Raw genomic sequence first — 27,819 nt, forward strand, 5'->3', positions numbered from 1 at the left:
ATATAATATAATAACAATATGTCTTTACTATAACTTTTTTTTTTATAAAATTAACACATCCTAGCTGAATATGACTGTTTTTCCATATTTTTGATCAAATAAATGCAGGCTTGATGAGCATAAGAGACTTCTTTCAAAAACATTAAAAGCAGTAATGTGTCCAAACTTTTGACCTGTACTGTATGTACATATTAATCAAACGGTAATCTCTTTTTTCTTTGTTGGGGATGTTATTATAGCCATGATATTATAATTATTATGCAGTAATCTGTTTAGTAATTTATTCACAGTTCCTGAATACCACTTCAGTAAGTGAACATCAGTGCTTTTATCATTATTTCCCCCTAGCTGGGTATGGGCAGGATTTTTCTCATTTATTGACTACATATATTGTCAAATTATTAATATTAATAATATTAAATTATGTATTGCATTGTTACCTTAAATATGCACTATATAGTGAAAGAGATTACTATTAGTTGTTTTTTTTTATTTAGTTGAAACTAAAATGAGGTGTTATGTTGGAACAGTATTGTTATCATCATCAGAATTTAGAAGATACACACATTAAAAAATGTTCTACTGAATTTGCTTTTTGACTTTGAATACAGACTTCTTTGCTATTACTTATGTAGCTATTTTGCTAGCTGAAGGATGTGTTCGTCACAGCAAACATTGAGAAGGCGGGGCCAATTTAAAACGACAACATTATTGGTTTAATTGCAGGTAAATGACAATTAAACAATATTAAATGAACAATGAGCCTAGTAGTTATGATTACAGAGGCCTCTCCTCAAAGCCAATTGCCTTCTCTGCCTAGCACCGGCCCGGAATACATGAAATATACAGTGATTTATCTCTGGTTGATCAATTGATTTACAGTGGTGAGAAAAGATACCTTAAAGAACAAAACACGTTACAAATGCATGACAATATACAATTCCTAAACTGGAAAGTAGGTTTTAACCACAAGAAAAGAAAAGAAAATTACAAAAGTTCAGCAAGCCTATCACAATTTGAGGAAAAATCTATATATACTTATTATAACTTAACAACATACTTATTTGCGAGTACTCATCATACATTTATTTTTGTAAAGGACCGTCACACTGGCGACTGATCAGCTCGCCTGCAGCCAAGCGCTACTACTTTACCAAGAACTTGACCTCAGGAAACTCTCGCGAGACTTGTAGCGGCGGTGTAGAAATCTGTCAATTGTCGCGATAATTGGAGCTGTGTGCGGTGGGAGGGGGGAAAAATGGCCGCTTGCGGAGCGACACTCGGAATGATGAGCGACAACAACGCAAACACAACCCCTTCAAAATGTGACAGCTGACCCGAACCGACACCAGCACACACACCGGCTTCCGAACGGATGGGTATCGCGGCCGGTGGCGGGGAAGGTCAGGAACGACAGCGTTTGTGTTCAAGTTGTAATTTGAGGGAAATAGGTGAGTTAGCTAGCCTGCTAACGTTAGCCGCGCGCTAAACTGGGGCTGAACGAACCAGAACAAGATACACGAAAACAGACCATAGCAGCAGCATAATCACTGCTAGGATGAGCGGACCGGGTCAAGACAGCGAGTCAGAGGCCAAAGTGCTTCATATTAAACGACTGTACAGGTAAGATTGCTGACAGCAGGCCGGTACTGTCAGGAAATCTCTGTAACGCTTTATATTTCTTATGTTTTGTGGGTCAGAACGGTTGGAAAACATATTCACAAAGGAATAATGCTGAACGAGACACCTGACACTTGAATACAGCGGCAGTTTAACCATTCTTAGTCTCTGCGTGTCCATAATGTCTCATCTGGAAATCTTATATTATTTGGCATGTCTGGCATCAAATTATAGCTATTAAATCTATATTTATTCTATGATCTATGTCTAGAGGTACTCTTAGTTTCTATAAAAGGACAGATAAGTGTAAATAAAAATAAAAGGCCAGAATTGTATGAGAATTAAAGGTAGTTTAAGCATCTGCATACGCAACGTTTGTACATATGTATAATAGTCAGACGAATCTAAATATTTGAAATGAAATTAACCTTTAGATAAAATGTAGAATAAAATCTTTAAAAAAGATTGGTATCATATTTGATACATTAAGCGTCTGTGGCTTATATAATGTGATATAGGAGAATATGGATCTCGAATATGATCTTATGGATCTGAATATAATTTTGTTCAGAGGCCCAACCTGACCTTTTGTATAAATAATGTACAATAAATTTCATATAGCATGTAATGTGATTTTGATACTCACGCTTTAACATGATTTCCCCCCAAAATATCTATGGATGATTAAGTAAACCTAAGATGCTTCAGTTCATGTTCATCTCGAAATGTTACTAACATTATAAAAAATAAATAATTAAAGATTACTGTATATATATATATATATATATATAGTACAGGTCAAAAGTTTGGAAACATTACTATTTTTAATGTTTTTGAAAGAAGTTTCTTCTGCTCATCAAGCCTGCATTTATTTGATCAAAAATACAGAAAAAAATGTAATATTGTGATATACTATTACAATTTAAAATAATTGTTTTTAAATTTATTATACTTTAAATTATCATTTATTTCTGTGATGCAAAGCTGAATTTTTAGGATCATTATCACATGATCCTTTAGAAATCATTCTAATATGATGATTCATTATCAAAGTTGGAACAGTTCTGCTGTTTAATATTTTTTTTTCAGAACATGTGATACTTTTTTTAGGATACTTTGATGAATAAAAAGTAAAAAAAAAAAAAAAAAAAAAAAAGCTATGTTTTTAAAATATAAATATGTTGTCATAATATACACTACTGGTCAGTAATTTGGGGTCAGTAATTTTTTTTTCTTTTTTTTAAATAAAATCAATACTTTTATTCAGCAAGGATGTGTTACATTGATAAAAAATGATAGTAAAGAAAATATATTATTAGAATATATATTATTAGAATTTTTTATTTTTATTTTTGAATAAATGCAGTTCTTTTTTACCTTTTATTCATCAAATATATTAGACAGCAGAACTGTTTCCAACACTCATAATAAATCAGAATATTAGAATGATTTCTAAATGATCATGTGATAGACTGGATGTTACATGTGACACTGAAGGCTGGAGTAATGATGCTGAAAAATTCAGCTTTGCATCACAGGAATACATTTTTTTAATTTATATTCAAATAGAAAACTATTATTTTAAGTTGTAATAATATTTCACAATATTACTGTTTTTTTTCTGTATTTTTGATCAAATAAATGCAGGCTTGATGAAGCAGAAGAGACTTCTTTCAAAAACATTAAAAATAGTAATGTTTCCAAACTTTTGACCTGTACTATATATATATATAAATAAACATATATATATATATACACACACATATATACTGTATTTTTAGAGTTATACTACAGGCCCTTTTGCTTACTATAAAAAGTATAAAATTATAAATTAGATGACAGAAGGCATGTAGTAGATTGTGTACAATATGTTTTTTACCAAAGTTTTTGATAATGTTGATAATTTAGAGGCCATACAAATTCATGTATCATTTATGATTAAATGGGCTTTCTATGGTTAATAGGCGTCTGGAATTCATCTTTAATCTTCTAATCATTTAATATCATCTATTAATTTTTACATTCAGAAGATTAAATTAACTGGCCCCCCTCTTAAAAATTCAACATTTTATCTTTAGTAATATATATATATATATATATAGAAAATGACAGCAGGTCAATAATTCAAGTTAATAACTAAAAAAAAAAAAAAAAAGTGTTGAATGGGATTTGTTATATTGTGAGTAAGTGGTGTATATAACAATGTTTTCATCATTTCTTTTTTGTTTTATGTAGGGCTGTTGTGGAAACGGTGCATAAGTTGGATATTATAATCAGCGGCAAGTCATCATATAGGGAGGTCTTCAAACCTGAGAATATCAGTTTGAGGAACAAGTAAGCACAAGTTCACTCACTCTGCAACCCGACCAGACACAGTACAGTATTATTGGTCTGATTATGTTGTGTTTACATGGAAGAGAGAGATTTTATCGTTGTCACATCTGTGTATGACACAACAACTCATTAACGATCCCATATACTTACATATCAAGGCTTCTTATTTTCTTGCTTTATTTTCTTTTTTTAACCAGATTGCGGGAACTTTGTGTAAAGCTGATGTTTCTGCACCCTGTGGACTATGGGCGCAAGGCAGAAGAGCTGCTGTGGAGGAAGGTCTACTATGAGGTCATCCAGGTCATCAAGACCAACAAGAAGGTACTGTCATGTAACACTGTGCACAGCCCATAATTTGAAGTACTCTTATTTGTTGTTCAATCTGCCATCGGGCTGAAATCCTGCCTCTCTTCGCAGCATATTCACAGCCGCAGTGCTCTGGAGTGCGCCTACAGGACCCATCTGATCGCTGGGGTGGGCTTCTTTCAACACCTGCTGCTCTACATCCAGTCACACTATCAGCTGGAGCTACAGGACTGCATCGACTGGACTCACGTCACCGACCCACTCATTGGTGAGACATGCTTCCATATGCCTGTTAGAGGCAATGTTCCTACAGTCATGGAAAACAGAGGGAATTTAAAATAAATCTTAAATATTTCTTATTAAAAAAGAAAATATAGTAATATATATATATAAATTAATTATTATTCATTATGTTAAGATTAATTATTATATTATTATATATATATATATATATATACTATATATATATTATATATACTATATATATATATATATATATATATATATATATAGATAGATATATATATATATACAGTACAGGTCAAAAGTTTGGAAACATTACTATTTTTTATGTTTTTGAAAGAAGTCTCTTCTGCTCATCAAGCCTGCATTTATTTGATCAAAAATACAGAAAAAAAAACAGTAATATTGTGAAATATTATTACAACTTAAAATAATAGTTTTCTATTTGAATATACTTTAAAAAAAAAAAATTTATTCCTGTGATGCAAAGCTGAATTTTCAGCATCTTTACTCCAGCCTTCAGTGTCACATGTAACATCCAGTCTATCACATGATCATTTAGAAATCATTCTAATATTCTGATTTATTATGAGTGTTGGAAACAGTTCTGCTGTCTAATATATTTGATGAATAAAAGGTTAAAAAGAAAATAATTCATTAAAAAAAAAAAAAAAATTATAATAACGTTTGGTCAGTTTAACACATCCTTGCTGAATAAAAGTATTTCAGTTTAACACATCCTTGCTGAATAAAAGTATTGATTTTATTTAAAAAAAAGAAAGAAAAAAAAATTACTGACCCCAAATTACTGACCAGTAGTGTATATTGTTATTCCAAATATTTATATTTTAAAAACATAGCTTTTTTTTTTACTTTTTATTCATCAAAGTATCCTAAAAAAGTATCACGTTCTGAAAAAATATTAAGCAGCAGAACTGTTTTCCAACTTTGATAATGAATCATCATATTAGAATGATTTCTAAAGGATCATGTGATAATGATCCTAAAAATTCAGCTTTGCATCACAGAAATAAATGATAAAGTATAATAAATTTAAAACAATTATTTTAAATTGTAATAATATATCAAAATATTAATTTTTTTTCTGTATTTTTGATCAAATAAATGCAGGCTTGATGAGCAGAAGAAACTTCTTTCAAAAAACATTAAAAATAGTAATTTTTTTCAAACTTTTGACCTGTACTATATATATATATATATATATATATATATATATATATATATATATATATATTTTCTTAAATGTGAATTTTATTTAATTGAATAGTAATCACTCTTTGTGAGTTTAATATCTATGAAGTAATAACAATAACTAGAAAATTCATGGAATTCACTGATCAAATCTTTTGGGAACCCCACAAAGCCCTCACTGTAAATATGTCTAGTTTATAAACAGATTAACCAGGGTTCCCACAGTCATGGAGAACCTGAAAATATCAAAGATCAGACCTGAAAAATATTATGGAAATTAAATTTTTAGTAAATGTATAATTGTCTAGAAATTCCATTTTTGTGAATGTAATTTATTTAAGGATAATGAAAATGTGATATCAAGTCGTCATAATTGATTTTAGAAGTCCTAAATGTTACAGAAGTTCATTGGTCAAAAAATGTAGGAATACTGTGTAGCAAAATTTCTGAAATTAGATAATCTGTCTGTGATTAATGACTGCAGGTCGTAAGAAACCAGTCTCAGCCACCCCTAAAGAGATGGAGTGGGCCCAGATGGCGTGTCACAGATGCCTTGTGTACTTGGGAGATCTTGGTAAGTGTGTTCTCACTTGATGTTTAATAAAAAACTGCCCCTTAAATCTCTGTCTTGTAGTGTGATTTTATGTTCATATAATCTGAAATCAAACTGTTTAATGTTTATGAGCACGGTACCAAAATGAACTTGCGGGAGTGGAGGCAGAGCAGCTGGCGGAGCGCTTTTATCACCAGGCCCTGTCTGTCGCACCTCATGTCGGTGAGCGAGTCCATGCATCTAACATCCTCCGTAAAACACCCTTTCCTGGCGCTGGAGAGCATGCTTTTTATGATTTTTATCTGTTAAACAGTGAATCGTAATTAACATTTAATGGATTCCTTGTTATTTTTTGTTTTATTTGACTTTCATGTTATTGCATTGGGGAAATGTTTTGTTGTCTTTTACAGGCATGCCGTTTAATCAGCTGGGTACGCTTGCTGGAAGCAAATTTTATAACGTGGAGGCTACTTACTACTACTTGCGCTGGTAAGGCATCTGAGAACAGCATCATATGTAAATGGACAGTAAATGGATTACAGCAGCAGTACAGATCTTTAGTATGACTAGTGTGTGAAGAATCTGATAACCCTGCATGGACAATGACAAACTGGTTTTTCCTGTTGAATAGTATTCAGTCGGAGACTCCCTTCGATGGCGCTTATGGGAATTTAAAGCGTCTGTTTGACAAGGCAGCCAAGATGTACCACCAGGTGAAGAAACAGGAGATTAAAAAACTGTCACCATCACGCCAGAGGTGTGTTCCCTCTCTTTCATACAAATATAAAAGACAGGATAGAGGAGTGTTTTTGAAAATATGTTTGATGAGTTTAGTGTGTTCCTGTAATCTAAATCAGGTTCTCAACCCTTTTGATTTGTTTTCCATTGTTCAACACAGTATTCAAAGGCCCACAGAATTCATATAGGCTATAATATTGCTATTGGTATTTCTGCTGTAATTGAAAAAGCTGCTTGCTTTCAAATTTTTTCTACTACCAGAAACTGGGAGTATCAATATTGCAAGTAGACTACAGTTATTTTTGTAATTGCAGAAGTTTCAAGAACTGAGGGAGAAAATTAAAAAATAAATATTTTATTTGATTTTTAATTTATTTTATTTTTTTTAACATTTTAATTAAGTTTATTTTAAGATAATTTAAGTGAATTCATTTTAAGTCATCCTGGAGACACCTAGTAGAGAAACACTGATCTAAATTGTGCTTGAAGTACTCAAGCGGTTTTAAGTAATGCTCTAAACTATCGATATTCTTCTCTGCCATTTAACTTTCATAGTCTGATGGTTTTTGAGTGAAATTGGTTGTTTCAGAGGACAAGAAACAACAGGACCAACAGTTTTTTGTTGTTGTTATTGTTTGGGTCTGAATAACATGCACTCATGGATCATGCACATCTAGACTAAATGCATTAATACAGTAAATAGAATAAATTTGAATTTAAAATAACTTTTAATGACTCATTGGTTTTTAAAACCAAAGAAAAGTTAAATGTATTTTATTATTATTATACATTTTATTACTGGTGCTGTCTAAAACAATCATTACTACTATTATTACTCATAGTTTAAACCCCCATTCCCAAGTATTAATCATCAACGCATTACTTGTCCTGCATTGTTTGGGATGGGAACATAAATGATTACTTAAATTACGCAGCTTTTTAAGGATATGTGTGCTATTGCTTATCTAATTAGTCAGACATGTGATTTTTGCCTGGTGAACAACAAAATTCATAATCTTGATATTAAGACTCATCCTAAAGCATAATCCTGTCCTATGTGTATAGTAACCATTGTAATTTGCCTTTAGGAAATTAAGGTTTTTCAATACGTTTTTGTAATATAGCCCCTGTCCTTATCTAGAGATCAGAATATCAGTAAACAATGCCTAACTGTACCTTATAAAGCACTCAGTAACCTGGAAACTAGGGATGTGCCAGAATAGTGAATCCATATTCGGAAAGGCACGGAAAACGAATAATGCATTCTAAGGGGCCAAAGGGGACATGGTTGGCCGCTTGGTAACCTGTTACATTACAGTGCATAAAATTTCATTTACCACTTAAACAGAGTAAGGAGAGATGACTGATAGGATGATGGCAAATGATTTCCAGATCCTGAGCACCACTGACAAACATCTAGTCTTGTAAAATGTGTGATAAGTACTGTCGCTCCATAGTATGCAAAGAGTATGTGTGATCACGAATCTCGCAAGTGAAAGTAAAAAGCAAGTGCGCATTCAAAAACAATTTCATTGCATATTAATAGTGACTTCCTGATGCCCGCAATTTACATGCAGTATAATTACCCAACAATATAATGCGAGAGAAAGCATTAAAATATTGTTTTTCCTCCCATCTCGAATTTATTCCCTTTAGGGGTTCCGTAGTACACGTCATTTCCTTTCTGAACCAGCGTCATGGTGTAGGCTAGCATGGGCAAGTAGCACTCACATTAATTAAGTTATTCTTGCTTCAGGTCAAAAGACATCAAAAGACTGCTGGTGAGCTTCATGTATTTGCAGAGCCTGCTGCAGCCCAAGAACAGGTGAGAGCATCACCTCCAGCTGAACCTGTTTGATGTTATTAAAGATCATTCTTCACCTGAAAGATATAATTTGAGAATCAAATCAACTTGACTAATATCCTGTCACCTCTATAGTCTGATGGAGACGGAGCTGACATCACTGTGCCAGTCTGTGCTGGAAGACTTTAACCTGGTGCTGTTCTACCTCCCCCTTCCTGCTCATGGCAGCCAGTCAGCCAGTGAGGAGGAGGAAGAGCACGACTCGGTCTGTTCTGTGCTTCCTGACAGCCTCATATTCAAGATGGTGGTGACTTGCCTTATGGTGGTGCACAGTTTGAAGAGAGGGGGTTAGTATGGACTGAAAGAATTGATCTTAATGATTTAATAATAATTAATAATTTTATTCATCAGTTGACAACATCTGCTGCTCATTTTACGCAAAGTCATCATGTCCTTAATTATCTTGCACTGAATAAGCAGACAGGTACTGCTTCACTAATCTAAAAATAGTGCTGGTTTCATGAAATGTATTTTTATTTGGAATGCCAGTTGTGTTTTGTAGGCCTATTTTGATTTTGATACATAATGCAACAAACTCAGTTTCCTGGTAATACTGCATCCTGACCAGATACAACACTGTAAAGGACAAATGATACTTGTAATACTTAAAGCAGCACTATGTAAATTTTGAACTGCAGAACTGCAGAACAGAGCTACTTCTCCAAGGTTATGTCTATGGCGATTCACGCAGGTATGTGTTACTCCTCAGTGTCGACGACCCGAAAAAGGCTACAATAGTCCAAATATAATCACTTGTTATAAATGTACTGTAGTGATTTGGGAAAAGACAAAAAGGCGGTTTGGTAGATGGATTTATGATGTACTCGCTCATTATATAAATTTTGCAAATTTTGAACACAGAAAAAGTTACATAGTGTTGCTTTAACCTCTTAACCTGCGCCCCTATTTTTGAGCATTTTCTGAAAAACGACATACCCAAATAAAAATGTCTGTAGCTCTTGAACCCTGTGGTCTAAATTTATAAATCTGGTATTGTCTGAAACTAGACACTTAAACCTTTATTACTCTGGAGTCATAATAAAACTCAAAACTAGTATAGCAATAGAGTAAAACAAGGTAAAACTTACATGAAAGTGACTCATGATATCTTTGAATGAAATTCACTAAGGGAAAAATGATAGTGACTTATTTGCCAAAGGCCTTAAAATGCCATAATCATTAACCTGAATGTCTGAACATATTTTGATTCAAATTTGAAGGTGATACTCCCAAAAATGTAGTTTCTGTGACGGGACGAGCCAACGACAGACACAGTGGGCCTTTCAAAAAAAGCCATTTGGAGACTCCAAATGTACACCTGGTAACCAAATGACCAAATGAGGCAAAACTGCATAATACATATATGTATATCAGTTCAGAACTGCTCAGCCAACCATAATACACAAGAAAAAAACTATTCCTGACTCATTTGGTCATTTTTGGGCAAAAATTTGGGCATTTTTGAAAGGACGCCTTAACTTTTCCTGAAATAAAAGCTGAAATAAAACATTTTTTAGGTAAAAACTTGCAAAAAGTACATCTTTATGGTATTTTATTTAAAGAAAAGCTTTGGAAAAGTAATTTAGATCTTTTATTTCAAGAAAAGTCTAGGAATCCTTTCAAAAAGGCTATTTAGAGACTCCATATGACACTGCATACTACATACACTACATATGTATAATCAATTCAGAACTCATCTACCCATGAAACCACAAACAAACACAAAACTATTTCAGAACAACATTTAAACATTTTAACTATACTATTTATTTTGAACAATTCTAATAATGAAAACAGATTTGATCAGTGATCATTTTAGAGTGAATGAACACAAAACATGCAAAATACAATTTATTTATTTATTTTACATTTTGTAATTGTACATTTTTTTTCTCTGCTAATTATTATGAATATCAAGTTACTGAAAAACTAAAAGCAACTATTTACAGTATTTACAGTGTAGGAAGACACTCAAGGCAGTCACTAAAAAGGTTTGTTCTTTGACCAACTGCACACCAAAGTCACTGAAAAACAGGAAAGGGAGAAAGAGTGTGTAAACAAAACAAATCAAACTTGCAAAACTGTGTTTACATGTTTTATACACACACACATAAATATACATACTCAATGCTCGTACACATAAACATACATACACACACACACACACACACACACACACACACACACACAATACTCATGCATACGCACAAACACAAACATACTCAATATACATACGCACAAACATGCATAAATAAATCATGTAGCCCCCTCATATTTTCCCTCTCCGTTGTCATTTTTATGATCTAATACAGCTAACATGAATCAAAAGCTGCAAACACATGATAAACATATATAAACATTCAAGAGAACAGCGTTGAAACTCACGTGCTAATGCTATCCCTGGCTGCATGCATCTCTCCGGGTCTTTCTGCTGCTCTTCGCCGCTGCTTCTCATCACGGCCTCCAAAACACGATCAAAAACCACAAAAACTCTTCTAAAGTCGACGTTCTTTGATGGAGAGATTCAGATGTAAGCTGTGGAGAGAATCCGCTCGCTGATAGATACCCGTGTAGCGCTGTTGCGCCGCTCTGAGTGCGCCTCAGGCGTAAAGACGAGAGCGCACGGACACACAGCAACTTTTGCGCTCGCTGAATCTTCAAACTGATTACGAAACGGTGCAAACTGTGAATCACTGTAAACGTCCTTGTGATTGGCTAACACTTCCATCCATCAAAACATTGCTGGCTAGGCATTGGCTAGCTTACAACAGCCAAAACTGAGGTGCGGTGATTGGCACCTCGCTAAACCAGTCAGTGACTCCTGGCCTGTTCTGGTTATAACATCGCCTGTGATTGAAGGAGAGAGACGAGGGAGGGCTCATTTTGCTCGGAAGAGACCATTCTATAGGAAACAAAAGCTGGAATACGAATTAGAATCGATATTTCTTTGAAAATGGACGCTATCGACAACTATAACTCGAATCGGTCATGTAAACAAAGGAGGATCTTTCGTTTTTTTCCCCTATTTTTTCGTTGTTTTGGATTAAAAAGTGGGATGCATCTTGAAGAGTAGACCCTTACCTTGAAATGTGTGCTGGTGTTCGTTGGAATAGTCCGAGCAGACCAGAACTATAGGCGATGAAACGTAAGAACACTAACACTCTCAAGTCAAGTCAAGTCAAGTCAAGTCTGCTTTATTGTCAATTCTTCCACATGTACAGTACATACATACAGAGAATCGAAATTGCGTTACTCTCAGACCCCCGGTGCATACAGATAACACTAACAGTAGAGCTTAAAAATCTAGATCAAATATAAAATATAAGATAAAACTATACAATAAGGGAATGTAAAAAAGACATAATAGAAAAAATAAAATAAAAATAAGGTTAAAATAAAAGCAGCGCAAGGCACATGGCAGATAGAGTGCAAACCAGTGAACAAACAGTGCAGATAAAAAGATTTTTTAGTGCATAAAAAAAAATAGCTTATTCAGTCTGATTAAAAGTGACAAAGTGACAAAGGGCTCAGAGCAGTTATTTTATTAAACTGACTGATGAGGAGGTAGAATGATGTCAGATCCATGGTGAATGAGGTAGTGAGCAGACCACTGCTGCACAAAGTGACTGGTGCATGACATTCGTATGTTAGAGGGAGGGGGGTGGAAGGACCTGGGGATGTGGGACCTGGGGGGGGGGGGGGGTGGTTTCATAGTTCAGTGGTGCCTGAGGCAGAAGAGGGACGGGGGGGGGTTAGTTCGGGAGCGAGTTCAGCTTCCTGACAGCCTGATGGATGAAGCTGTCCTTCAGTCTGCTGGTCCTGGCCTGGAGACTCCGCAGTCTCCTCCCTGATGGCAGCAGACTGAAGAAGCTGTGTGACGGGTGAGTGGGATCACCTGCAATGCAGAGGGCTTTTCGAGTGAGACGGGTTCCATAAATGTCCTGGAGGGAGGGGAGAGAGACACCAATGATCTTCTCAGCTGCTCTCACTATGCGTTGCAGAGTCTTCCGGCAGGACGCGTTGCAGGCGCCATACCACACAGTGATGCAGCTGGTCAGAATGCTCTCGATGGTGCCTCTGTAGAAGGTGTACATAATGGGGGGTGGGGCTCTGGCTCTCCTCAGTTTGCGGAGGAAGTAGAGACGCTGCTGTGATTTCTTGGCCAGTGCTGCGGTGTTGTCGGTCCAGGAGAGGTCCTCTGTGATGTGCACACCCAGGAACTTGGTGCTGCTCACTCTCTCCACAGTCGCACCGTTGATGGTCAGAGGAACATGCTGAGTGTGCGCTCTCCTGAAGTCCACAACAATCTCCTTCGTCTTCTCCACGTTCAGAGAGAGATTGTTGTCACTGCACCACCCGGCCAGGCGGCTCACCTCGCTCCTGTAGTTTGTCTCATCTCTGTTGCTAATGAGACCCACCACAGTCGTGTCATCCGCAAACTTAATGAAGAGGTTGGAGTTGTGTGACGGTGTGCAGTCGTGTGTCAGCAGAGTGAAGAGGAGGGGGCTCAGCACACATCCTTGGGGGGCCCCAGTGTTCAGTGTGATGGTGCTGGATGTGTTGCTGCCGACACGTACTGCCTGAGGTCTTCCAGTCAGAAAGTCCAACAGCCAGTTGCACAGCGAAGTGTTGAGCCCCAGCTCGACCAGTTTGTGAATGAGCTGTTGAGGGATGATTGTGTTGAATGCTGAACTGAAGTCTATGAACAGCATTCTGACGTATGAGTCTTTTTCCTCTAGATGTGTGAGTGCTGAGTGGAGGGTAGTTGAGATGGCATCATCGGTCGAGCGGTTGGACCGATATGCAAACTGGAATGGGTCCAGGGAGGGGGGGAGGGCAGACTTGATGTGGTGCATGACTAGCCGTTCGAAGCACTTCATGAGGATGGGAGTAAGTGCAACAGGACGGTAGTCATTGAAGCATGATGGAGATGGCTTCTTCGGGACTGGAATGATGGTGGTAGCTTTGAAGCATGTGGGAACAACAGCTTGACTAAGTGAGATGTTGAAAATGTCTGTGAAGACATCAGTGAGTTCTGCTGCACAGTCTCTCAGTACACGCCCAGGAATGTTGTCAGGACCCGGAGCTTTGCGTGCATTGATCCTGCTGAAGGATCTCCTCACGCTGTCTGGGGTCAGCATCATCACCTGGTCACTGGGAGGAGGTGGAGTCTTCTGTGCAGTGGAGCTGTTTTGTGCCTCAAAGCGAGCGAAGAAGGTGTTCAGCTCGTTCAGCAGAGAGATGTTGCTGTCACAGGTCCGCTGTGGGGGCTTGTAGTCCGTAATGGTCTGTATCCCCTGCCACAGGCTCCGAGTGTCTCTGCTGTCGCTGAATTGATGGGCTATCCTCCTGGAGTACTGTCTCTTAGCCTCTCTGATGCCGCGGGATAGGTTGGCCCTGGCTGTTCTCAGGCCCCCCCATCGTCTCCAGCTCTGAAGGCAGCGTTCCGCGTCTCCAGGAGTCTGTAGACTTCCCCTGTCATCCACGGCTTCTGGTTGGCCCGGACAGTAATGGTTTTTGTGACTGTTACATCCTCAATACACTTGGTGATGTAGGCAGTGACAGTCTCCGAGTACTCCTGGAGGTCAGTGGAGTTATTATAAGTGGCAGCCTGCTTAAACATATTCCAGTCAGTTGTATCAAAGCAGTCCTGAAGAGCCTCAGACGATCCTTCTGGCCACACTTGAATCTGTTTCTGAACTGGTTTGGCGACTTTAACGAGCGGTTCTCTGTATGCGGGCATTAGCATGACAGTGATGTGGTCTGAGGCACCGAGGTGGGGGAGGGGGAGGGCTTTGTAAGCTCCTCTCTGTGTGGTGTAAACAAAGTCTAAAATGTTTTTACCTCTTGTTGGAAAGTTAATGTGTTGGTGTATTTTAGGAAATACACTCTTTAAGTCAGCATGGTTGAAATCCCCAGCTATGATGAGAAAAGCATCGGGGTGTGCTGTCTGCTGCTCACTGATGTGCTGGTACAGTTCATTTAGTGCATCGTTCCGGTTGCTGTTGCTGTTGTTCGGGGGAATGTAAACCGAAACGAGCAGTATGGCAGTATATTCCCTCGGCAGATAGAACGGCCGGCACTTAATAATCATAAACTCCACCAGGGCTGAGCAGTGTTTTTGCAGATCACAACAGCATCGCGCCACCACGCGTCATTGATGTAAACACAAAGCCCTCCGCCGCGGGTTTTTTCCTCCCGCGACGCGAGCTCTGTCTGCTCGATAGCACGTCAGCTGGTCGAGCTGAATGGCGCAGACCGGAACGCTGTCGCTGAGCCATGTTTCCGTGAATACAAACACACAACAGTCTCTTACAGTCCTCTGAGTTGAACGTAGTAATCGGACGTAGTCCAGTTTATTGTCCAAAGAGCGTACGTTAGCCAGTACGACGGTGGGGATGGATGGCTTGTGTGGGTTAGCCGTTAGCCTAGCCCGGATACCTCCGCGCTTACCCCTCTTCTGGTTCCTCTCTCACGCCGCTTGTGGCGCCTCCGCTGTGGGCGAGATGCAGTAGAGGGGGTCGGTGATGATGTAGGCCTCCGGAGCAGTTCGAGATCTCGCAGCAGCAGTGCGCGCTTATCCGCGTGCGCGGAGTTTAACTCTAAAAATGCGGCTCTGCCGACATCCAGCAGAAACTCACGACTGTATGCGCGCTTAAAGACAGATAGACGCGATGACGACGTACAAAAACACTGCGACTCACAAGACAAAAAACACGAAAACACCGTTCTGTCGGGACAGAGAGAAGCCGCTGCGTGTGGACGCGCCGCCATCATTTAAACTTTGTACATGTTTAAATGACCGGTCCTTCAGCATTTATGTTAACCCTTTCCTCTCTGGTGTATTGATTTAAAAAACAACCTCAGAACATGGATATTGAGTGTTTTAGCTTTCAAATGATATATAGTTTATGATAGTTAATTGAATATTTTTCTAAAACAACGGTTATAAAATTCACAGCCGCGCCTAGACGCGCCCTTCCGGCCCGCGGGCGGGCCGATGCGGGTTAAGAGGTTAATACCTTTGCTTTTGAACACGTTGTGGTCAGGAACTTGCTTAAGACTAGTGGGTGACCACTGTTTTTTAACTATAAGATATATTTACTTTTATACTATTTATTCATATTTTGAATTGGTTTTTTAATTTTAGTTAAATATGTAGTTTTGTTATGTGCTTATGTCATTTGTATTAGTTATTTTTTATATTTCTATTAACTTGAATTTTTATTTCAGTTTTATTAATTTTAGTACTTTTTTTTTCAAGGCACCATTTCTAATTGTCATTTTAGTGTTTCATCTTATATTTTTTTCTGTTATTTTATTTAAGTTTTTTTTTTTCTTCAATTAATAAACTATTTTTAATAGTTTGTCTTAGTAGATATAAAATAAAAAATTAAATAAACATTCTATGTGAAAATATGCTGTGCTATGAAAAACCTGGAGATATCAGGGTATTTTAAAAATAGTTTTCCATCCTTGGAAAAGTCAGGATATTAAAAAGATATATCAAATATCTGTCAATTTAATGCCTGTTTAGGGAACTGTTGGAAGCTTTCAAACAACAGTTCTTATTTAACTTTTTTTTTGCAAATGAAGTACTATCTCATCTGTGCAACTTGAATTTAATTCTAGCTTCAAAGCAGTACAGTGCCTCCATCGCTTTCACGTTGGCTCTGTTCTCCCATGTGGTCAATCATGTCAACATTCGACTGCAAGCTGAACTGGAGGAGGGCGAGAGTGATGTCCCACCCCTGCGCACTGATAACACTGGTACGGGTACATCTCTTGCTTAAAGTCACTATGAAATTAAAAATCACAATTCACAATTTTGAAGTATTTATTATAAATGATTTAACCGTGCACATCTTTATTTTATTTTTTTTATTAATTTGCACATGTAATCTTTATTCAAAAACATTAATCTCCCCTCCCCCTCTGAATGACATCCCTTCTCTTCCTGACTTAAGACTCTAAAAAGAAGTTGGACTGTACTGACTGTCTAATGAACAGGCTTTAAGCACCCTTCTCCGGGAGTTTGATTGACAAGCGATCCATCCAATCATAATGCTGAAATCACCATTTGTCCGACAAACAACCCAGACAAGAAAGTTAATAGATTAACGTCACTAGAGTCGAACTTGAAAATGGTGTATTGAATTCTTCAGCAGGTTCAGACAACATACCTTCAGATGTTCATTCATGTTTATTTCGAGCTATAATCAGCAGGAAGAGATCGATTAACGTTTGAATTGCTAGAACTGTCTAGTCTCAAAATAAAGAGCCAAAAGAGATATATTTATTGTTTGAATTTCTTTAAAAATTACAAAGATGAGACTTATAGATTCATAGATTATAGACTTATAGATTCATTCCAAAAGTCTTGTGTAAAAGTCTTGTTGGTCAGATCGCCTGTCAATCAAACTCCCGGTGAAGGGTGAAATCCCACCCAACATTCCAGAAGCCATTTCACTCGGATTTACATCACAGTAGGAAAGAAAAGACTATCGCAGCTTCCATTTCATGCCAACTTTAAATGTCATTTTGTCTTTCTGATTATAAGGCACTTTTGGATATGTTTGTAATTTGCCACAGAAGTTGTCGGATCTGTGAAGAATATTTACATGTGCTGCCTTAGATTCTTGCCAAAATTTGGAATCTTAGAAAGCACAATAATATTTTTTTTTGTCATGAAGCACCTATGGTGCCTTAATGCTTTCTAGTTAGACAGCTCACTAGGATTTGAAAAAAGCTTTTGTTTCTGCTTTTTGCTGTCATGTGACTGTTCACTTTTCCAAACTAACATTTCCAATGTGATGCGTTTGTTCGTAGATGACGCTGATGCCAGAGAACACGGTAGTGCTGCTCTCTCAGAGGAGAGAACCCTGCTGAACGGCTCCCGAGAGGAAGATGATGAAGAGGAGGATGAGGAGAAGAAGAACGAGGAAGATGAGCCTAAGGGGAACGGAAGGACAGTGGGGACAAAGAAAAGCCTGGAGAAGAAAAGATCAGCTGAGGAGAAGCAAAAACAGAAGCGGAAGTTCTCACGGCTCTCTATGCTTCGCCGCAGACGCTGCGCTCACAAGGAGGACGAGAGTGACCTGAGCGAGGGATTTGAGAGTGACGAAGAAGAGAGTGGGGAAGGCAGGGGTCCTGTCGACAGTCTGGGGGCCACTAGGGTCCAGATAAACTCTTTATCAAGGGAAGGGCGGAGGGGACCACTGCCAGAGGATGGCAGCTGGGAAAGCGGTTCGGAGGAGGACGAGGGCGGCACGGCTTTTGACGTCGAGACGGACTCTGACATGAACAGTCAGGAATCTCGTTCGGACCTCGAAGACATGGAGGATGCCGAGAATGCGCCACAACAACAGCAACAACAAGAGGAAGATGAGCAACCGCAAGCGTCTAGGGAGGAAAACTCTACACCTCCAGTAACCAATGGCCCGTTAGTGTCTAATGACACCAGCATCAGCAGTAACCTGCAGGCCATGTCCTCTCAGCTATTCCAAGCCAAACGCTGCTTTCGACTCGCCCCCACCTTTAGCAATGTACTGCTCCGCCCTGCAGCTCCCACTAACCCCATCCCAGACTCAAACCCTGCCCCAGTCCAAGAAGCCACACCTCCTACTGGAGAAATACCAAGAAGCATGAGTCCAGAGATTGCTAATGGAACCAATGACAACGGTAACTTGCTAACAAAAAGTGATTTTGAGTTTTTTCCAATTAATGCTGAATCCCTCACAATTTTCAAGGGACAGCTGAAAACTCATCTCTTTCAAAGCAACTTAATTTCATCCTAAATTAAAAAAAAAAAAAAAAAAAAAAAAATATATATATATATAAATATATATATATATATATATATATATATATATATATATATATATATATATAGAATTTTTTTCTCTATTCATTCCTTCTCTTTCTAGCTTGTACTTATTTGAACAATGCCTAAAACTTGGTATTACAGGCACTTCCTGTGTCTGTTTGCCTCTTTAAGAAGAATCGCTTTATGTATTCTGTGTCTGCAAAATTACTAAATGTAAATTTAGATTTTTTTTTTGCACATTATTTCAGTCTTAAACTATTTTTTATGCTTTACACTACCATTTAAAAAGTTTGAGACCAGTGAGAAGTTTCTTATGCTCCCCAAAGTTGCATTTGATCAAAAATACAGAAAAAAAAACATTAATACTGTAGAATATTTTTAGAATTTAAAATGATTTATTTCTGTCTTACTGTATTTTAAAATGTAATTTATTCCTGTGATTCAAAGCTGAATTTTCAGCATAATAACTCCAGTCTTTAGTGTCACATGATCCTTCAAAAATAATTCTATATTCTGAATTGGTGCATGAGAAATTTCTTATTATTAAGATTCATTTTATGTATACTATTTATTAAGGTTTCTTTCTATTGTCAATGCAGGAAACAGTTGCAAAGCTTTGATGAATAGAAAGTATTAAAAAAAAAACATTTATTTGAAATAGAATTTTTGGCAGGTACTTTAATTATAATAATAATTCTATATACTTTACTATAATATATTATAGTACTTTATTATAATATTATATTGTCATGATTATTAAATGCTGCTTTTATTTTTTACAGGACAGTATGTATTTTTACAATATAAGATATATCTTTTAATGTGCTAAAATATATATTTTTAATAATGAGTGATGGGGGTGTGACTTGTGGGCGTGGTCAGATTTTCCTTATTTTTTGTCTCTAGCTGAGCACATGCCTGGTTGCTGTTTGAGCATAAAAAAGATCTGCAAAGTTACAAAGCTCAAAGTCAAATTAAAAAGGAGATATTTTATTTAAAAGAAATCACTTTTCAAAAACTACAATGAACGACTCGTTTGGACTACAACGCATATTTTCCAGGATTTGTGATATCACAAAGATCGATGAATGGGACGAGACCCAGTTGAGCTGCACTAGAGAAGGCAACGAGTGTTATCACTATGTCGGAGAAACGCTAGCTTTCCCAAGACAGACGAGCTTTAGAGTGGTTACAATCATCTGGGTTTAAATCATATTAAATCATATTGATTCAATTTTGATGCAATATTTTCACTGAAGCTCAAAGCAGGCGAATATGGTAAGGGGCAGAACATTTCCCGACCAGGCACTGAGTGCTGTCAATCACAACACACACTGGCCCAGCTAACCAATCACAACTCAGACTGGGCCAGCTAACCAATCACAGCACAATTCGTATTTCAGAAGGCGGGCCTTCATTTGATATAGGAACTATTTCAGCCTTTCATGCCAGACTGGGGAGAGAGGTGTTGTAATAATGTGAAAAATAATGTGTTTTTCAAACAACCTAGTATGAGAACCTGTTCCAGTACACCCCCAAAACAAGACCTTGTAAAAGAGCATAATAGGACCCCTTTAACACTGTACTGTTACACTGCCTTTCAAGCACTACAGAAAGTACATATTTAGTCCATTCTTATAAAACTACGAATATTTGATTTGTCGTACGCAGATCCTGACTCTGATTCTGAGGGCAGTGAGCACAGCAACCATTCGCTTCACAGTGAGAAAACTCTTTCTGAGCGACTGGATATTCTGACAAATCAGGGTCTCATCCAGGTGGTGAAGGTTTTCTTGGATTGGTTAAGGACGAACACTGATATCATCCTCATGTGCGCTCAGGTACATGTGAATCTGAAACTGTGCACTTTACAAGAGTAAACAGCAGAATCATTTGTTTGCTTAGTTATTATTATTGTTGTTGCTGTTATACATGTTGGAACTGTTGTACATTGTGTACATGTTGGTCTTTGGTATCTACCCAAACAGAGTTCTCAGAGCTTGTGGAACAGACTCTCAGTGCTGCTTAATTTGCTTCCTGTGGGCAGCAAGATTTTAGAAACCGGTAAGAGAAATCAGTTTACAACAACTGGTTTATAAATGGATTAAAACCATTTTTTTTTTTTAATAAATAATTTTTTTCTCTGGTTCTCTTGCAGATTTAGGTCTGAATAAGCATGTAACAGACCTGCTGAATGAGTGTGAGCAGCCTGGTTTGGTCCAGACACTGCTCTTGCCAGAGGATCTGGCCCTCCGCCACCTTCCTGCCCTCAGCGTAGCCCATCGACGCCTGGACTTCACTAGCCAGAGACCCCCTCTTACCCCTCTGGATGAGGTAACATCACACTTACCTCCTTGTGTGCTCATAGGAAGAACACATGGAAGAATTTGTTGCAGCTGTGCTGTTTCACTATTTTCCTTTTTAAGTCTTTTTAACAATTCAAAAATGTATCTGAACAACTGATTCAACAATTTGTTTGTCATCAAAGACATTTAAATCATGTTTCATGTATGACTATCTTTGGTTTTTACTACATTTTAGTTGCATTTGAGTCTCTAATTATTGGTATTTAAATAGTGGTAAAAATAGTTTATAATATACACTACTATTTAAAAGTTTGGGGTCAGTAAGGTTTCTTTTTTTAACATTGATAATAATGCTTAATGTTTCTTGAGCATCAAATCAGCATCAGAATGATTTCTGAAGAATCATGTGACACTAAAGACTGGAGTAACGATGCTGAAAATTAGCTTTCCATCACTGAAATTAATTAAATTTTTTATATATTTAAATAGAAAACTGTTCTTTTAAATTGTAATAATAATTTGCAATATTGCTATTTTTACTGTGTCTTTTATCAAATAAATGCAGCCTCTGTGTTTACAAGATAATTTTTTTCAAAAACAATAGTCTTACTGACTCAAAAATTTTGAGCGGTAGTTTATATGAAACCAAAAAAATAAATATATTAGAATAGAATTATTTGGTGCTTCTTCAAAAGTACTAAAACAATTATAATCCTTACATTTCTTAGGATTCTCACTCATCCTTACATGACTATAATTTTTCACATTAATGTTGAGTGAAAATTAAGTACTTGGTTTCAGCTAATTAGAATGCAGAGGGTTTTGTGAAGTATTATAATGAAGTATAATTAACATGCAGTGTCTTTTGCATTCTCTCATGTTCCTCCTTTATGTCTTGTTTTCTCTGTGCTGTCCAGTGTGTGGTGCGTGTGTGCTGCATTCGCAGCTTTGGTCACTTCCTCACAAATCTCCAAGGCAACGTGTTGCACTTCAACCCAGAGGCGGGCATCTTCACCAGCATCAGCCAATCAGAGCAGGACAACCTGGTTCAGCAGGCCAAGGCCCAGTTCCGCATGGTAAAACACATGAGATTGAATAGTAATGAAAGAAAGGCATAAATGCAAACTATTAGTGGAGCAATAACATCTTTGTATTTATTTACACTGAACTTTTTTTCTCTTGAAACAGTAACTCAGCTGATCTCTTTTGTGTGTTCAGATGCATTGGCTTGATTGGGGATTTCAGTAGTCGTAGCACTTAAATATTTAGAGAAATAGTCACGGAAAGTGCGTCTTAATGATAGGGTCCACACAGACATGTCTACAGTAAAGAAAACAAGGCTTTTTCATTAAACCTCACCACATTAGTGAGCTTTTGCTTGAGAGCCTTATGTTGCCAGGCAACCATACAGCCCTTAGGGGTTGAACAAATGATGGTTGAAGTGCCACCTTGCTGTGCTGGTGAAGAGACGTCTCTTTCTGGTACAATTTCATTAAAACCTTCAGGGTCTGCGAATGAAAAGAATGGCTGGCAGTCCATGACAAGCTCATGGAATAAGTCTGCACTGAAAGGCGCAGGTCTCTCATAATACACCACTACAGCACGACCACAGCAATCAGCGTGAACTTTTTGTGCCTGCTGTTAAATAAGCTCAGAGTTTGAGAGTCCTGAATGTTTTTTAAAAGCAGTTTCTGTTGGTTTCAGTCTGCATTTGTGCTATCCTACAGATAGTCTGATTAGAACAGTTGCATGTGTGTAAACAGCAAAATAAGAAAATTCGAATTTTCATTTTCTGAAATTATCTTGACACTCACATCCAGTTGTCCCCTTAATTTAGATTTTTAATTATTTTCACATGTCAGATAGTGTTAGATCTTATCTGAAACCATCTTTAGGCATTCAGGTGAGGTTAGTGGAAGCACATACACATGAATCATGCAGTCCTTAGGCAGAAATCAGTGTTTAGAATGCGGGTTTAGAATGCAAAAAAAAATGTAAGGTTATGCAGATCCAAAGATGAACACGGAACTCGTGGAGGGTTTTAAAATGTTGGATAGCAGCGGTAGGTTCTCAGTCCATTTTGTCCTGCATTATTGATCCTGTTTTAGTCATAACTGATATTTTGGTCAGTCAAACTTTTAAACGGTAGTGTATAAAAGATACAAAAATGGTCTGAAGACAAGAAACATATAGAGCATGATTAATCTTCATACAGTTAGGGCACAGTATGCAATGTAATCTCCAAAGCTATCTTAAGATTTATAGAAGAACAAACACTTGTTTTATATTTCAAATTTATCTCTCAGCCTTTCTTTTTCCTTTCTCTTATATTATTACCTTTGGAGTGAATTTAATGTGTGAAACAGCAAGGTGCCCTTTTTGTAGTTCACTTCCCAGAATTGTAAGGTTGAAGATATCTGTGGTTTAATCTTTCATCTCTTTAAGTGAGCTTTAAGGTATTCTTTTAAAAAGAAATGCACAAACTACCTGATCTTTTTGTGTATGTGTCTGTCTGTTAACAGTATACTACTCCGCTATTTTTCTCTTCCTTATTAAGGGCTAAAAAAATATTTAGCTGCTTATTCACACCTTGTGGTTACTGAGGGTAAAATCTGAGTCATGTTTTGAGGTTACACAGAGGTTATATTGACCTTGCCTTGACTCGTCCACAGGCGGAGGAGGAAGCTCGCAGAAACCGGCTCATGAGAGATATGGCCCAGCTGCGCCTACAGGTCAGACCAGCTGCTGGGTTTATTTTTAACTTTTATTAATGCACATCTTGCTCCCAACATTTATCCAAATGTACTCAATTAACGGGTGCAGTAATGAAGCATTTCCTCTGTCTGCAGTTGGAGGTCTCTCAGCTGGAGGGCAGTCTGCAGCAGCCGAAAGCGCAGTCCTCCATGTCTCCTTATCTGGTGCCAGATACCACAGTTCTCTGCCAGCACCTGGGGCTGCTCAGACAGCTGGCTGCCAGCGGCTGCTTCATCATCATCATCCCTCGCACAGGTCAGTCCACGTGTCTCCTCTCGTCTCCTAATGAGAGTTTCCACAGTTGTGGGAGATGTGAAAATGACAGGGGAGTCTGGAAATATCACGCAATTTAATTAAATCTTATTAATTCATTATAATTTCTATAGTGAATGCATATTTATCTTTATACTCTGCTGATCAGCTAGTTAACAGTGTTGTTATTGTTAACTAAAACTATTAAAATCTTATTTTTTTTAATTATTAAAGGCAAAATAAAATAGATTTTAAACATTTGATGAAAAACTGTAACTTGAATAGAAATTAGAAATAAGTTTAAAGTACTATGATTAAAACTGTACTATGATTGAAATACTAAAAAAAAAAACTAATAAACATGACAAATGCACAAAACTAAATCACACAAAAAAAAAAAAACAAAAAACTACTAAAAAATACAATAATATAAAAAAAATAATAAAAAAATAACACTGCTAGTTATTATGTATAAGTTGAAATAAAATATTTATATTTTAATATTTGATGAAAAACTAAAAGAAAAATAGAAATGGATGTTTAAGATGAAGTAATAAAATTACTGAAATAAAAATAAATAATAAAAAAGACATAAAATTACTCATTAAAATAGCTGAGATATAAAAATATAAGCTCCTTGAAAATATTATAGCATAAACAATTCTAAAATAACTCTGCACAAACTTAAAACCTGAAAATCATTATTTTTAGTTGGTCAAAATGGTTCACAAATCATTCTGAATGTCAAAATGATTTTTAGCAATCCTTATTCAGTCTAGAAACTGGGAAGAGTAGGAGCCCTGTGAATCATCTTGGCATAGATGCTTGACATCTGTATGGCATTCTTGTGATTTAATTTGCCAATGATTTTAATTGGCTAACAGAATGTTTACACTGGTTCTTTTTAATTGCTGCACTTTAAATGATTTAAGATCTAAACTCCTCCAGTTTTTTCCTCAGAAGTAATGAAAAGTATGGACTTTTTGTACAGAACGTGCGCCAGGAACGATCAGTCAGTGTGTTTGTACAAATTGCTTGACTGAGATGAATTTCTGATCTCTTGCAGTGATTGATGGTCTGGATCTGCTGAAGAAAGAGAACTCTGGAGCGAGAGATGGAATCCGGTTCCTTGAGACAGAGTTTCGGAAGGGGAACAGGTACGGAAAACTCTTCCAAACTGTAGACAGCAGACCTGTAGAACAAGAAGTCTGAAGATTGAGGCGGCGCTGTTGGGAAAGTCTACGGTTTAATGTTTCAAGTTTGAGCTTTTATTCTCACTGTTTATGCAACAGGTACATCCGCTGCCAGAAAGAGTCAGGAAGAAGCTTTGAGAGAGACAAATTAAAACGACAGGACATTGAAGCCTGGTGAGCCACATCACCTTCACTTCCTGTTACAGAGCAGAGTCGTGAAGTCATGTAGGGTTTTCTGCAGACACTGTCTCAACTCTGATTGTTCCTTTTGGCAGGCACCTGTATAAGATGGTGGACAGCTGTCGCCAGCTGACAGGATCTCAGAGCAGTGGAGATGAAGACACTGCTGGCATGGTGACCATCCTGACAGGACACTCACTGGAGGAGCTGACTGAAAGATCAGCTTCCATGAAGGTCAGTCGGACATTAGCAGACTACAAATAAGCTTCCACGATCATAATAGAATGGTATTGTAGAATCTTATAACATAGTATGAGAAATTTACTTTAAATTGATCAAAAGTGACAGTAAAGATCTTTGATGAACACAAAAGATCTCTAATTCATATAATTCATATGCTGTTCTTTTGAACTTTGTGTTCCTGAAAGATTCCTGAACAAATCTATCCATTTCCACAAAAATATTAAGCAAAATCATTTTCAACTCTGATAATAATAAGAAATGTTTATTGAGCAGCAAATCAGCATATTAGAAGGATTTCTGAAGAATCATGTGACACTGAAGACTGGAGTAATGACACTTTGCATGACAGTAATATATTATACTCTAAAATATATTCAGATTGTTATTTTAAATTGAAATATTTCAAAACAGTACTGTATTTTTGATCAAATAAATGCAACCTGATATATGTATGTGTATGCATTCTAAAGCGTTCAAAAGTTTGGGATCAGTACGATTTTGAATGTATTTTAAAGAAGTCTTTTATTCTTATAAAGACTGCATTTATTTGATCAAAAGTACAGTGATATTGTTAAATATTATTACATTATTAAAGTGTTTTTCAAATTTATTTTAATATAGTTCAAAATGTAATTTATTTCAGATTTTTTTTTTAGCAGTTAAAAGTTTAAAAGAACAACATTTATGCATTTAACTAGAAATTGAAAAAAAAAATCATTGCTGAATAAAAGTATTAATGTCTTTCAAACAAAAAAACTTTTGAACGGTAGACTTTTTTTGAAAAATGCACAACACAATGTGGCATGTGTTGCTACTTTCGCTGTGAAATGTAGCTTCTTGATGGAAAAGCTAAGCTGTGTAGTAGCATTGCTACTCCACCCAGACCTAGCAGAATTTAGATCGTCCAGATGTTTCTCTGTAAGAAGGGTTGGTGTTATTGCAGTGGTGTCTGTTTGTAAGATGCATGAACTCTCTGTGCATTGCTGTCGCTGCAGGCGGCTGTCCAGACGGTGGCAGCAGCAGGCATGGAGCTGAAGAGCATCACTGACTTCTACCGGCAGTGGAAAGAGATGGGCTGAGAGACGGCGTGGGATGCAGGGGGTCAGCTCGGCATTCAGCTGATCGCACACTCACTCCCCCACTCTCTATCTCTCTCTCTCGCTCGCTCTCTCTCTCCCACTTTACTGCTCTGTCTGTAACTGCGTCTCCAGGAAAAAAAACTAAAAAGATGGAGTGTTTGAAGGAAGGAGGGTGCAGAAAGTGTTCAGAGAAAAGAGAAGTCAGAGGAACGGGGGCTTTAACATAAAACAGCACATCCTCAACCCCGACACAGGAGGGTTAAAAGAAGCTACGGGGTGAAATCACTCAGTTTAAGTGCCCCTGGTGCGCCATAACCAGGCATATATACTGATGAAATGAGTGTATATGTTTTGAGAGAGAGAAACAAACATTCATCTGCATATACGTTAAAAACAAACTCATAAATCGGAATATATAGAACAATGTTTTTGGATTATTTTTGTCTTCTGGCTTCGGTCATGGGGTTGCACTGCCACATGGATGTCTGTGTTTGACCGCGGCGGTGAGCACAGAACAGAAATCATCCTGTCTAGCGTTTACCCTCGACTCCCAGAGTCACAAAGGATTCAGGGTTTAGGGTGTACACTTCTTTTTGATGATTAGTTCTTTCTAACGTGGCTTTCCCCACTGTTTTTTCTTTTTGCTGTGTAACTTTGTGATTTAATGTATTGTGTTATCTGTGTATGAGCAAGAAGTCTGGCAAATGGTTGCTTTTATTTGATTTTATTTTTGTATGACATGTTATTTCCTTTGTATGCTGTGCTGAACACACAGGAATGAGGATGGGTGTAGAGATCCAGTAAAGAGGTGGTGTGGAGTCACAGACATCACCTGACTCCGGTCACACTCGGCTGTGCTGACAGATGTGGAAGTGTTTCTGCTTGAATCTAAACATGAAATTGCTACTCAGCAAATCTAGTACCAGCCATTCTCCATCACATTCTCATAGTAATTGTCCCATATTGCATAACGCAAAGGAATCCAATGTACGTGTGAGGCAGTGCATTAAACAATAAAATGATTTCATTTAAAAACCACCTTTTGTCTCTGTCATGGTTAAAATCATTTAAAATTTGAGTGACATTAAAAAATTAAGCCAGTTCCTTTTCTTTCTT

The 27,819-nt window shown here is 37.2% G+C and overlaps 1 protein-coding gene and 1 long non-coding RNA gene across 2 annotated transcripts; one reads left to right on the forward strand and one right to left on the reverse strand.

The window, feature by feature from the left end:
- Positions 1 to 1,222: 1,222 nt before the first annotated feature.
- LOC109105035 (SMG5 nonsense mediated mRNA decay factor) lies at positions 1,223 to 27,741 on the forward strand. Its single transcript, XM_042773146.1, has 22 exons — positions 1,223 to 1,623; positions 3,856 to 3,954; positions 4,152 to 4,275; positions 4,372 to 4,528; positions 6,200 to 6,289; positions 6,401 to 6,490; positions 6,679 to 6,757; positions 6,900 to 7,025; positions 8,763 to 8,831; positions 8,946 to 9,157; positions 16,503 to 16,640; positions 17,700 to 18,551; positions 20,368 to 20,537; positions 20,685 to 20,760; positions 20,855 to 21,030; positions 21,920 to 22,078; positions 23,675 to 23,734; positions 23,852 to 24,011; positions 25,075 to 25,165; positions 25,301 to 25,375; positions 25,477 to 25,615; positions 26,620 to 27,741. The coding sequence occupies exons 1-22, from the start codon at positions 1,559 to 1,561 to the stop codon at positions 26,701 to 26,703; spliced, it is 3,291 nt and encodes a 1,096-aa protein (XP_042629080.1). The 5' UTR covers positions 1,223 to 1,558; the 3' UTR covers positions 26,704 to 27,741.
- On the reverse strand, positions 10,711 to 12,011 carry LOC109050775. Its single transcript, XR_002011281.2, has 2 exons — positions 11,256 to 12,011; positions 10,711 to 10,894 (listed from the first exon to the last, which is right to left on the reverse strand). It is a non-coding gene; the product is annotated as an uncharacterized LOC109050775 (long non-coding RNA).
- Positions 27,742 to 27,819: the final 78 nt, after the last annotated feature.

This window comes from Cyprinus carpio, chromosome A16 (assembly GCF_018340385.1).
Source record: "Cyprinus carpio isolate SPL01 chromosome A16, ASM1834038v1, whole genome shotgun sequence".
Lineage (NCBI taxonomy): Eukaryota > Metazoa > Chordata > Actinopteri > Cypriniformes > Cyprinidae > Cyprinus > Cyprinus carpio.